This window comes from Conger conger, chromosome 1, assembly GCF_963514075.1.
Source record: "Conger conger chromosome 1, fConCon1.1, whole genome shotgun sequence".
In the NCBI taxonomy this organism is placed as follows: Eukaryota; Metazoa; Chordata; class Actinopteri; order Anguilliformes; family Congridae; genus Conger; species Conger conger.
Window position 1 is genome coordinate 17377445 of NC_083760.1, and position 13993 is coordinate 17391437.

The window sequence follows — 13993 nt, forward strand, 5'->3', positions numbered from 1 at the left end:
TGGTTGCTCGCATCATAGCCTGGTGAAAGAGAAGGCTTATGCTAAACAGCTACTGTACAATTTCAAAAGCCGGAATGAGTTTGGAGTTCTAACTACGGGAATAATAGAATCTGACTGCACAAGATTGACTGAGGAGTTTAACTTTTGATATCTTCAGAACTGATACCTGTGTTTTTTGGTAAGACATGAAGCCTCCTGTTTAGAAAGAAAATATAAATGGGTGGTTACCAAATGTTGTTTTGCATATGTGTATCTGTGTGTGAATTGGACTGGGGTGTGTGGGGAATTGGGGGTACAGTATATTGTTGATATGCGTGCATAATGGATAATGCATAATGAATTGTGTACACCTATCTGAAGTTATATTACAGTACATTTGTTTCTGGACAAACTGAACGAGTGAGTGCGTGCATATGTGTGTTTGTGTGTGTGTGTGTTTGTGTGTGAAAGAGAAAGAGACAGACAAAAGAGGGGGGGCAGGAGAGAGCCTTTCAAGATAGTTCCATACAACCAGTTTATGAGGGAATTGTGAGAATTATGCCATCTTTCTACAGGAGATGCAGGGACAGTTGTGCTCCCAGAAGGCTGTGCTGCAGGGCATTATGGATGGCCTGAAGATGAAGTACTCTGACATGTACACGCTGGTTCCTGTGGACATCGACGGACCGCTACAGGAGGTCAATCGCTCACTGCTGGAGGTGGAAGAAAAGGTACAGAGAGAGCCATTCACATTTAACACTACAGTATATGATATCTCCCATCACTGGGCTACTATTCCCTCATCTATGTGCCTCTGGAATCGTATTATGCTGTACTGTAGTGGAGGTCCTGCTTGTCCTTTTGCTAACCACGGCCAGACTGTTGTCACGGCAACGTTAGGATCTCTGATCAGCAGTCTAAATTGCTCGAAGATGACTGACTTCAGCAGAGTTAATCTGTTTTGAGTTACAAAATGTGCCTTTAAAATTGTATGTCATAAAAAGCCAGAGAGGCATGAAGCTGTGTTTTAAATCTGAACAACAGATTCTGCATTCAAAGCCAATAGGCACTGTCCTCATATAGTGTATTATTAAGAAATGTAGTCCTTTGTTTCTTTGCTACCCACTGCCTATACTATCCTTTCTATGGCAGTGTCCTACTACATGTCTTTGTGGAATCAACCATAACATTCTGACCTACATGTATTGTGTTTTGTATAGAAATGAAAAGAAGCTGTTTTGATAGAAATGTATGCTTTGTGTCTCCCTTGTTGTGTTGCAGGTGGGGGAGGCGGTGGAGAAGAGTGGGCCTCTCTGCAGGCTGGGGGGCAAGGTGGAGGAGATCAGGGTGGGGCTGCAGGTAGTTCTAGCTTCACTGGAGAAGAGGAGCGTCTCAGTGGCTGAAGCTGAGAGGAGACAGAAGGTGGGGAACCCCACGGTGCATGTTCTCTTATATAGAGTGTGCTGGAGATCGTTGAAAAACATGTCATATGGATATATACGTACATAACGTACACTTTTTGGTAATAATTCTAGCTTGTGAGCTTGAAATGAAAGAGACAGAAATGAAAGTGAAAACTTGGTGTGACAGACTCTTTCAGGTTGTGCAATAAGAACATAGGTAATAGTAAATAAGTAAGTAAATAAGTACTGTGCAAAAATAGATAATAAGAAGATAGGTAGCTAAAATATTTGCACAAATAATGAAAGATAAAAATAACAAAGAACCAGTCAACTACTAAGTAACTTGATGCCATATCTGTGTGTTTGAACAGCGTGTATGGGATGAACTGGACAGATGGCACTCCCGCGTGGCAGCACTGGAGGTAGAGGTGCATGACATAGCAGACGACCATCCGGAGGCGGCCCACGTCCTGACAGATAAGCTTATGGAGACATTGCAGCTCTACCAGCATGTGGCCAAACAGGCTGAGCAAAGGACTGCCTTTCTCAGCAAGGTGAGCTGGACTATATTTCCCAGCATGCTTGTTTCTGCTAGAAACTTGGCTGCAGCCCTCTTTGTGGCCGTTTTGATATACCTGCTAAACCTGTTCTAGAAAAAACATTTGCTGGATGCTGTTCTTATCAGAGATTTACATTTATTTTGCATAACAAACAGAAATACCAGTATGTAGTGTTAATATTGTAACAGTAGGCTTATAATTAGTGCATACAGTATGACATTCAACTCAGTGTCAAAACACAGTATTTTCACTGCACCAAATACAACTTACACTCTGATATTTTCATTTTTGATCAAGACTATCTGCAGAATCTGACTTGTTCATGTTGAAAGATTAGCCAGTCAAAGACGAACCTTCGACTGAAAAAGTGAATGTTAAGTGGAATATTGTATAGTGTACCTATCATGGCTGATGTCTGTCCCGGCCCCTGCAGATCCATACCTGCCTTGAGGAGCATGGGGAGATGATCAACAGCTCAAACAACTGGCTGATTGAGGCTCACACGTGGCTGACTGCACCATGTACCTACACCACCGCCAAGTGTCTCAGCAGCCATGTTGACGCCCTGCAGGTCAGTACACCGCTCGCCCACTGACCACTGCCCTCCTGAGGGAAACAACACATTTCTGTTTATCCCCGCTCCAATCCCCTCTCAGCTTAGGTCACTTAGACTCAGGCCAATGTCAATATTAATTTCAAATAAAGGACAGAGGATTGATTTTCACAATGATTCGGCAGCTCCTAATCTATGGCCGATTTTTGAGATCTTATATCCAGTTATTTAGCTGTTTGTAATTGCTCTTGGTCTATACAAGGTTAATCATGCTGCACATTATGAGCGTTGCACATGGATTGCGAAGAGCAAATTCGGTCAGGGGATAGTCAGCTTCAGCAATCGCATTCACATGCATTCCATAATCAACGAATCACATTAACGCAACCCATTTCATCCAATCACATGCACACATTATCTCAGAGCGCCTTTCTTAAAGCAACAGTCAGACCTATGCTGCTCATTGCCTGTGCTGCCTCTGTGTGCCCGCTTGCTTTGCACCACTGCGCTCACCCTCCACCACCCCAGCTACCACCTGTTGTTTGGATCTGATAGACAGAATAGATAGTTTATTGTTCCCTGTAGATAGGGTAGTACCTGAAGCAGATCTTTTCAGCAACACACCTAAAATAATGTACTTAAATATTAATTAATATGGTTGTCTTAATATGTGAGTTGTCCTGACTGAATATTTATTGATTTTAATCATGGGTCATTTATGCCGATAGATTTAACAGATATGTGTATTACTTCAGGGTACAGCAGCTATATCAAACAAACTTAAGCTTATGACAATCACGAGTCTGGTTCACTAACTGTTGTGTTGCGGTGCTGTACTGTTTGAGACATCAGTATGTCCCAGTGCATTGGCTCAGGACATTGAGCGACATTGGCTCAGGAGGTAAGAGCAATTGCTCCTGACAAGCTGGTTGGTGCTTTGCCTGGCAGCCAATCACCGTTGGTGTGTGAGTGCGTATGTGAATGGGTGAATGAGAAGCATCAATTGCACAGCGCCTTGGAAAAAGGCGCTAAACAAATGCAGATATTTACCATTTAGCATTTGGCTCTGAGCACTGTGCGTCTCTCCCATGCAGATGGTGCTGGATGACTCTGAGCAGATGAGGAGGACCCTGCAGGGCTTTGCGGCAGTGCTGCAGGAGGTCAGCTCCGTGTGCAACATGACCACTCAGGAGGAGCTCCTGGCCCAGGCTGACCAACGCGTGGCCATCATGCAGGAGAGCATCGCCAGTCAGCTGTCGCAGTTCCAACACGCTGCTGCTGTGAGTTTTCCCCTCTCTGTTTCACCTCCCTTCACTCCGCGTCAATGCCTGACAAAAACCACAACTGTGCACTTCAAGTCTTTAGCAAATTCCTCACAACTTACCTGCTCAAAATTGAGTGTGAGACTGGTCTGGCACCCATGGTTTTAGTTCTATTTGTAGAAAATCGAAGAAAATGTTCAATGTCTTTCCTTTGTGCTCCTATTTGCTCATTAGGAGGTGGAAGCCATTGAGTCTGAAGTGGAAAAGATGGAGAAAACCCTGAATAAATTCAGAGATATTTTATCCTCCCAGGACTCTACCGTTCCCCCTCCAGAGGACCACTGTAAAAATATGCAGGTGAGCACAGCCATCACTGGACAGTTCCAGGTTACCACACTTTCTTGGCATTTGCATGTCTAAACGTGTTCCTGGACACCCCTCCAGGTGATCTTGAACGACACTGAGTCTATGAAGAGGACTATGGCTGAGATCCAGAACTGCAAGCCAGGCTTGTGCCTGCCGGAGGAAGCGGAGGAATCCCTGACCATATTTAATCGAGCCCAGCTTCTGCTTCAGCAGGTCCAGTCACTGGAGCAGACCATCACTGAGCAGAACCCAACACTGAAGGTATGTCCAGAGACAACGGCATAAATCAGTGTACTGAAATGTTTACTGGAGCATCAGCTGCAAAACCATAAGAACGTTGAAGAAGGGGGCAGTTCAAATGTACAAAATGACTTTTAAATGGCCGCTGATTAATCCCCATCCCCAGGCTGGCATGTTCAGCTGGTGCAAAAACAATTGCCTAATGAATAACTAGCCCCTTTTCCATTACATTTAGTAGTGCATTCATGCCTGTATCGTTATGTAGAAATGTAAGATTCCTCTGACCGGCTTTCCATTAATTGAATATGGTGGTAGCGCATTAACTTGACATAATAATACCCTGCTGATGCACATCAATTGTACTGAAACCATTACGTCTGTTAACAAGTAATATTATGAACGGTGCTATTCACTGGTAGAAATCATTATTAGACCTAATGATAAATTAAACTAATGATTTCTAGATAAACCTCTAATGGTGTATTAACATGTAGGTAGGCTATAGTTATGTGCTTTTTCGCTGACTAATGAACGCAGAAACAGCAGTACGCACTCCAGGTTTGATCTCTATCTAGGCTCTTTGAAGTCATCTAAAGTAGTCGTTAGGCTGATGGTAAACATTTAATATGTATAAAGTCTGACCAGGTATACAATGGCAGTGAGAAGACCTTTTTCAGATAAGCCAATGGCACATCTCCAGTCTTACACAGAGTTAATTATTTCCTGTCAGCCTATGACAGCAGGCTTGATGTAGCATGTCCTTGTCTCTTGATAAAAAGAGGTCAGTCATTGGCTAAGAAGGAATTAGTACAGTCACCTTGGAAACTAGCTCCAGATGTGCTTGAAAATACGCCAGAGAGTTGCATCCCCAGACAGGTTGTGATAAGGTTAGGCAAAGCTACGTCTGATCAGCCAGCACTAAAAGTGCTGATTAAAACTACTGAACTGGTCCGCACTTTCATTCTGTGCCAAAGTGATATCATCTCATCCAGCCATCCAACTCCAGCCTATCCAAATTTCACAAGACAATCCAGCCTTTTAATCATCTTTCATATCCCCCATGTATGACTGTATATGGAAGAGGAGAGCTTCCTTCCACTCCTCCATCTCTTTTATATTCCTGGGATACTGAAGCTCAGTGGGCTGGGACCGGTTACGAGCAACCTTCCAAGGTCAGGGAGGGTGGTGGTGGGAGGCGTTTGTCTGTGGGAAGAACAACTGGAATGCAGTCCAGCCTTGGACAAGCCAAGGTTATTCTACGGGAAGGAAGTGCTCATAAAACAATGCAGTCAGATCTACCGCATGCCCCTATGCTCCGCTGCTTGCTTCTGTCAAACTAAGGCCCAGCCGAGACAAGATGAGACACAATGTGACGAGATGGTTTTAGAATGTCTTTAGAAGAAAGTTTTGTCAGTGTGAACTGTCCAGTTTTAGAACGGCTCTCGGCGGTTGGTTGGCGTTTCGAAAACTGAGCATGTCAAATCTTAAGCCCAGAGTTTTAGAACAATTAGTGATTTAACGTTATAGTTAACTCGGGTCGTCTTGGAAACAGTTGTTTATTTGTTTACTCGCCGTTTTGGTGTGGTCTGCCTAGTCCATATTCACAGATGTTTTGAGATGTAAACACGGCCGTTCCGAGATTTCTCTTATCTTGTCCTGTCTTGTCTCGGCTGTTTGGTGGGGACTGTTTAGTTTGCCTAGGTAAGCAGTGTTTGGCTAGGTAAGGGGTTTGTTCATACATTTGCATGTTGCGGTATTACGATAAATAAATAAAAAGAAGATCATTAAATAGACTTATCTTTGTTGTGCAGGTAGTAGTTGAAATTGTACTTCCCTCTAGAGTCTTTCAGCACACTTATCCCTGGTTATGGGTGTGCACTTTGCGCTTTGTTGTATGTCGCTCTGGATAAAAGCGTCTGCCAAATGCCATTAATGTAATGTAATGTAATGACTGGGATTTAGATGCACTAATCATAGGTACTGATGAAAATGTCATACTAGATGATATGAGTGTATATTTGAGAGAAGGCAGGTGTTAGCTGTAGTTTCAGAGTACTACAGCTGCCGTATGAGCCTCCGACAGCTTGATCATTTTGTTTCCCTTCCCAGGTGGCTGTTGAGCAGTCACTGGAACTGGGAGAGCTATGCACCTCTACCTCAGAGGAGATCATAATACCCAGTCCTACCCTGTCTGTTCTCGATGAATTTCAGGTGAGCTCTGTCCTCAAAACAAGTTAGCAGTACTGTAAACAGGGCCTTGCGAAATTATCTTGCTACTGTCCGCTGTGGTATAAAATTGTCATAACATGGGTTTAAGGATTAATTAGTCATTTTTGCCTGTAAAAGGTATATATTAGTACCCAAAGAACATTATTGCATCATTCGGGGTACATTCAGGAAATATGTTCCTTAAAGAACAAAAATTTACTTCCACTGTACCTTTATTTCTCATAGTGTATGTACATCCCCTCCTGAAACTTGCCTGTCCTATGAATGATATTCAGGGACATTCTTTCATAATTTTAATCTCAGTGGGTTTACCGTGTGCTTCTGCTTCAGGAGATTCACATAGAGGAGGGACAGATCCAGATCGCACATGTGGAAGAGGATGTCCTGAAGCGATCCGGAGCGTCTCTGATGACAGTGGAGACCTCTCCAGAGCAGGAACAGAGCTTGGGATCAGAGAGGACGACACAGGTACAGCCCCAGTGGCCCCACTGTCCTTCAACACGAAAGCAGCTGATCAGAGGAGGAAACCAAACATGAGCTTGATTCTTTGTGGAGTCCCCTTCAGTGAGCTCTGGAAGCAGCAGCAGCTTGGAATTCGAAGTTGTTGTTTTATGTTATTTATATCTGGATTTGCCTAAAAGCTATTTCCCAAAACAGAAAATAAGTCAATCTCAGCAAGAATTTTTGTCTTATTTTGACTTAAAATTGTTTTTTGCCAAACAAGACTAAATATTGTCAATGATGTGAGGCTATTCAATTCAGGATTTCCCAATGGTGCAGGAAAATTTTGCTTGTCAAACAAACAGTAACTTAAAGCAAGCTAATATTTTCTAATTGAGAGAAAAAAAAACATTTTAAGTCTCATTACAAGACTAAACCTACTTATTACAAGACTAAAACATACTTTTTTGCAGTGTACAGCAGCATTTAATGAAGCTGAGTATGTCAACGCACTCTGAACTGTATCGACATGCGTGTATTGCAGTCATGGTGAGAATTGCGTAGTAATTAGTAATCAGTTAATTCTGCCCTGCTTACCTGTTTAACATTTTTGTTGTTCAGTTTGCCGAACAAGAAGCACACATAATAGGGATGTCGTTAAACCTGGCTGGCGTGTATATCCCTGACATTACGAAGCAGGAGCTATGGTATATGCCGCTGTCTGAAGAGGAAGAAGACGGAGGAAGCTCGGACTCCTCGTCCTCAGGAACGCTCACTTTCAGTACTCCAGAGGTAAAGCTTCTCTGGAGCTCAACCCCACCAGCCACTCGGGTTCTTCATTTTTCATCTTCTGCACTTCCTCGTCTACCCCTCCTCCACTGGCAGGTTTCCTGCCCGTATCCAGGACCTCCGCTTACGTTGTCTGTTCCCTTCATGCCTTCGACTGCCTGAGTGCAGTCAGAACACTCTGCATAGAACTCTTGCTTTTGCAGCTTTCTTTTTTAATGGCTTCATTCTTTCATTTCAAACCTCCTTTTCTTCTTCTTATTCCCCTTATTTCTCCCTGTTGCGAATAAATCGAAAAATCTCTTTTGCTGGAGCTTTTCTTTGTTATCTTCCTATTTCTTTGTTGTATTGTTTCTTCAGCGTTTTAATACATTTTGGAACAAAAGCTTGTCAATTCTTATATTTCTAAAGTATTGTAGCTAGTTGTTCTTTTTATCTCCTCTAGGGTACAGAAATAAAAGGTAGAATCATTCTTGATGTTTTATTATAATAAGTATAATTATGATCTGAATTCAATTATTTCAAAGGGAACTTTTAAAAGGACACATTTCATGTACTTATTGTTCATTATGTATGTCAAAAAAAGTAGAATTTATATTAATATATTAATATGAAAAAGATATTATGGAATCACTGAATGAGTATGATGACTTAAACCTGTAAACCTGAGCTTTTTTTGTACTTTTAGAAGGTCAGGTCTTGCTTGCAGGGTTTTTGTTCAATGTCTTTGTTTTGTAAATGTATGTGTTTCAAAGGCAAAAAAACATAAAATGAGCACACCAAAAAAACCCAAAAAAAACAGCATGGAGACTTAAAGGCTGTCCTAAGACTCATATGAGGCTATTGTGAGTTCCTTTCTCTGCTAGTCAGTGTATGTTTCAGTACACAGTGATGAATAGCTCAAGGCAGGTGCTCCCTGTCCTATTTCTTCAGAGTGCTATAGGGGAACTGTATCTGGCTGAAAGAAACTCAGAACACCTGCTGAATCCCTGAGGGCCAGTAAGTGTCGAGGGGTATCCAGTGGTTACGGAGAAGACGCTGCACTGCAGTAGCCGGCTGTGGGCTCTAACTTCCATGCTCTTTTCTGCTCCTGCGCCCAGGATCCAGACGAGGTCTTAATAGAGGGGGAACCGCCCGGGACTTCAGACGCCTCCTTGGAACAGAGCCTAGGAAGAGACGAGGTGTTTGAACCCCAGCCTGACTCATCCACTCAGGTACTCTCAAAGCCATATATTAGCTAGTTCTGGATCTCTTCTAGGTCTCTTTCTCATTACACTATTACATGCACTCACACACGCACACACTTTTGAGTGCTTTTGTTTCTATTTGTATGTTATAATTCATTGTATTGTTGATTTAGAAAATAAGCATAGAAAAAATATATATATTTAACTAGTATTTATTACATTTTTGCCTTGTGAATAGAGCAGAAAGCAAACCATAAAGAAGTGTCTTGCATCAGTGTGCATTCAGGAAATACATTATTTATTATAATATACTTTATTAAAATATACCTGACTGCAGGTAAGAAGTAGCCTCTCAAAAATGGTCTTGTTATTTTCTAATATGCCCTTCAAGGCATTTTAGCTGCAGTTTAAAACCCTGGCATTTACTGAAAGACAACTGTTCCTCCTGTTTTCTCAGGATATAGTGGGAGTCACCCTCCCTACAGAAGCAGCTGAGGCTGAAGCTCATTCAAAGCCTGTGGCCACAGTCAGAACACAGGCCCTCCCTCAAAGCATGGTAAACAAATCCCCTTCAGTAAACCTCTCCGATACCTCCTCCCCTAAATCCCAACAGAGGTGTACAATCTCCTAGTGTAGAACGAGTAGTCTGAGCCGTCATTCAGTGCGTTTCCATGGCATACAATTCCGAATATTAAGCGTTCAGCTTTTTCAAGGTCGCATTTTGTGCTCAACTTTCTGTTTACAGGCATTGGAATTCCCTCATTCCTAACCGCCTCTATGTTTACATGCAGAGAGAGAACTGAGCCAGCTCAGTTTTACTGGCTACGTAAAGATTTGTAATGTGTTGTGTGAAATGTGAATGCCATTTGCTATTTGGTGATCATAACTTTACAAGCACCTTACTAGTATGATTTTGGCATTATGTTTAATTTTGAAGATATGGTGAAAAACCCAGTTATTACCAACATTGGGACGGACTGTTGCTTCACATTTACCCCAAGTGTATTGGGGCACTGAGATTCTTTAAGAGCAAGCAATTGAATTTCCACAAATGGTGGGAATGCTTTCTTCAAAATAAGAATATGTCTTTTATGTTTAACTGTATTTCCAAACATTACTGTTGGAATAATCCTAGTGTATTTAACGCATGCCAATTGTAACAAACCAGAATATTGCACACCATGTATTTTAACAAATGATAGAGTTTTAATTTGATTCTTACATCTATTTTAAAAAGGGAATGTTACTAAGACACTCATTTTAGATTATAATTATTACCCCACTGTGTACCTGTTGTGCTTATTTGCTGACACTGTATTAACTGTTCAGCTGTTTATGATGTGCCTGCTATTTTTCTTTTCTTTTTTTGGTGTTCTCTTAATATTCGGAATGTAATTTTATTGTTTTCCAGTATTTGCTGGTCATGTGCCTTATTATCCAGGCAGTGTTATGAAGCTAGTTACAGTGGAATATCACCTCCGTTACCTGAAAGGAGAATGTTCCTGTTTATACTCTGAATGTGATGTATTGGTGGTAGAATGTACTGTATAGTCTGAACCGAGTGAATTTTTTCAGCACTCCGAATACTATTTGCTATTCATGTAAACGCACTGATTGTTCAGTTGGCATTAATATAGCAAGTAGGACGATATTCCCTGTCTTAACCCTTTCCGCATGCAGGCCCTTTATGCCTTTTATGCCTTTGTGAACTCTTTGCCTTCTCATGTCCCTGTCCCTCGAGAAAAAAATGAATAAATCCACACTGTGATCTACCCCTCCCGTCTCTCTCTTTCTGTGTCAGGAGCTCTTGGGACAGAGTGGGCTTGCATGGCAGGGGGCGGCTAGCCAGCCAGAGAGGCTGAAGACACAGAGCCAAGACACACACGGCACACACAAACCTGCCGCGCTTACACTCAGAGACGCCTCACACACATTCCCGCTAGCTGCCAGCACCACTCTAGAGGCCCTGAACAGTGACACACTGACTGAGGAGGCACACCACAGCAGGACTACACCTTCTCAGGTGGCCCAAGACACTGGAAGGGCTCCACCTGCTCCAGCGGAGGACACGGGTCTCCAAGAGACCCCCAAGAAACAGCCTCCCCCAGTGGGCTCCCTCAGCGCAGAAAGACAGGTGTCAGATATTGACAGTGTACGCAGCGTGCACGCCCTAAATAAACGCACGCACACACCTGCCAAGCAGACAATGCAAACACTTGCACAGTCAGCTGAGGGTTGCACCCCACCGGCGCTGTCCAAAGACACTCCTGCTCCTCGGCACGCAGTTCTCACGCATGTAAAGTCTAGCGACACGGTGCACAAACACACACGGTCACAGGACACACTCAGGCTTCTCCGGGACGATGCAGACAGCTTGTGTCCGGCTGCACTCCTGGTAAGCACGAGTTCCTACACAGCCGTGTACTTCATGCTGTCTTAACCAATCACCCTCCAGTGTACGCAAACACACCTTTCTGTATGCCCCGGAGTTGCTTTCAGGGAGTTTCACAAGAGCTCTTGATATCATTGGGTTAGCAGTGCAGAGAAGTTTGTGTGCCCTTTTCTGCTTGCACAGTGCGTGTTGACACATTTACTAACTAATTGATTTGTTTTTAGAGTTTTATGATCTTAGTTTGATGATCTGTCTCATTGAGCCTTCTCTCCTGTACACTCTGGGTATCATACCTTGCTACTGTTGAGTGGGTGTTGGCATTCACATTGTGAAGTGCTATTGTTATTCATGGGTGGGAAATGGTATGAGAGGGAAACACCCTGTCAGCTTGTGTCTTTTTTAATGTGCAGACACTTTTCAGTAGATTCCCTCAGGCTCTTATCTCTGTAGGAATGTAAACAGAGTGCTCTCTGAGACTGCTCTGTATGTGTGTGAGTGTGTGTGTGTGTGAGAGAGAGAGAAACAGATAGAGTGAGAGAGTTGTGTGGGGAGCTGCGTTGTATCAGCTGCCGGTCTTGTCTGGCCCCCCTCCATCTCATTGGGTTCAGTCCCACATGCCTGTGAGGCACATGACCGGCGAGTCTCACGTATAGCGCCGCGATCTGTCACTCGAGCCCGACAACCCGGCAGAGACTTTCAGGAAGTGAGTACTGCTGTAGTGTGGATTGTAGGTGGGGCAAGTGAAAGAGAGAGAGAGCGAGAGAGCGAGAGAGAGAGAGTGAGTGAGTGAAAGAGAGAGAGAAAGGTGGAAAAGTTGATTTTCGAGTCAACTGCATCCCCTGCAGAGGTGGGGAGAAGACGCACCTTTTCCACCTCGCACCTCTCTCGCTCCTTTAGTGCCGTGACTCTGTGTCGTTGTCCCAGGCCTCAGGTGAGCCCTGCCCGGCTCAGGGAGTGCTTCATGCCTGCCACGAGCAGGCCGACCAGCTGGAGCTTTGGCTGGAGAGAGCCCGGCAGAGCCTTGGAGCCGCGTCAGGGGCAGCAGCCATGCAGGATAGCTTCGAGCAGCAGCTCCTCAACTGCCAGGTAAGCACAGAGGGGTCAAGGTTCAGCACCGTGGAGCCCACAGCTGGAGGAGCCATGTTTGTTTTAAGCAGGAAATTGGCAGGCACCCTGACCATGAGGGGCGTGACTGCCGATAGCGTCATGCGCTATCTCAGCCCAGGAGACCCTGCCGTTGAGGATTCCTACATTTATTCTTGGTGGTTTCAACATGTATTCTTTCTGCAGGGCTCTGCCCTTTTAAACACGCCGGTGTCAGATTACAGCCTGTCACAGTGGTGTCGGATTAAAGGCCGTGTGTGTGCTCACCGTCTCAGTCAGAGCTGCGCTTGTCTCCTTTCACTCGAGTCACGCACAATCGTTTTACTGCTTTAATTCAGTCTCATTATGGCTGCAGTTCCTAATGGGCCGCGGCAAGACATAAATCCGCGTTCGGATCGCACTGTTCTTTAGGGGCAAAGCAACTTAGTCGCTTCGTATGGTATTACATTCTTTCTCTCTCTTTGTAATAGAAGCCACTCTTTTTTAACAGCCTTTTTCTAAATTGCTGTGAATTCCAAGTATTTCTAAATGGTTTCAGAACAGGACTCTGCACTGCTGTTTTTCTCTACTGACTATATTATGGGAAAAGAGGGGTTCCTTTTGCAATCCAGGTAAAGGACAAGCCTGTATATAATGAATGGCTTCTTTTCATCATTATGTGTTCTTATGGTCTTCCTATTTTCTTTTGAAGGCTTCATCCCTTATAAAATGTATGTAGATCTAAAGAAGAGGTTAGAACATCTCTAGAACGATGGCAGTTCTGACTGCTTTATAATGGGGCCGGATTAAACAGACATGGAAAAGCAATTCATTTTGATACTGTGTTTCAGATTAACTATGACACAGCACAGTGTAAACACAAACACACCTCAGTTTATCAATCAATCAGTCACCCCAATCAGACATGGCCATTGTGAAACTATACAGCTCGTAGTGGCAACTACGTCCTTCAGGAAATAGTTAAGCTGTTTGCATTATTTAAATGAGTTTAAAAAAACCACTGCCGTTGGTCTGGTTAATGTTTAAAAAAAGACACAAGCTAGCTTGCAGTAACAAAAGTATAAATCAACATGAGTGGCTTAGGATTTCCTCTGCATTTATAAACTTTATATGCCTTGTTTTATGCTATTTTTTGTAATAAAATTAATCATATGCAGAACAACGAAGACAAATAAAAGTCCTGGAAGTACAGAACACTTAACAGTTTGGCATTAGGTGAGTGTAGCAGAGCGTTTGACTTCTAATGGTCTATTTATACGAGTATCATGACCACATGAGATCTGAAATGGTCTTCAGGAAATAGGATACCACATGGATAGTTAGTACCTCTGACAAATGACAAACTATCTTTTAAATCGTGGACATCAAGGGGAGTATATGAGATTTGCTGTCAGCAACTGAAAATATAAGAACCTGTGAATGCATAAATGGGCATGTACACAAGTATACTTGACTTTCACATGATGAATGGATGATCAAAAACAGACTGGG

The 13993-nt window shown here is 43.2% G+C and overlaps 1 protein-coding gene across 1 annotated transcript in view; it reads left to right on the forward strand.

Annotated features, from left to right (window-relative positions):
* Positions 1-13993, forward strand: part of syne2b (spectrin repeat containing, nuclear envelope 2b) — a 137055-nt gene that overhangs the window by 71626 nt on the left and 51436 nt on the right. The window contains exons 67-80 of the mRNA XM_061251223.1: positions 555-710; positions 1261-1401; positions 1754-1936; positions 2376-2513; positions 3590-3775; positions 3992-4114; positions 4202-4384; positions 6473-6574; positions 6923-7060; positions 7655-7825; positions 8920-9033; positions 9464-9562; positions 10808-11401; positions 12323-12484. Coding sequence (XP_061107207.1) covers positions 555-710; positions 1261-1401; positions 1754-1936; positions 2376-2513; positions 3590-3775; positions 3992-4114; positions 4202-4384; positions 6473-6574; positions 6923-7060; positions 7655-7825; positions 8920-9033; positions 9464-9562; positions 10808-11401; positions 12323-12484 — 2490 coding nt within the window. The remainder of the gene's footprint in view (positions 1-554; positions 711-1260; positions 1402-1753; positions 1937-2375; positions 2514-3589; positions 3776-3991; positions 4115-4201; positions 4385-6472; positions 6575-6922; positions 7061-7654; positions 7826-8919; positions 9034-9463; positions 9563-10807; positions 11402-12322; positions 12485-13993) is intronic.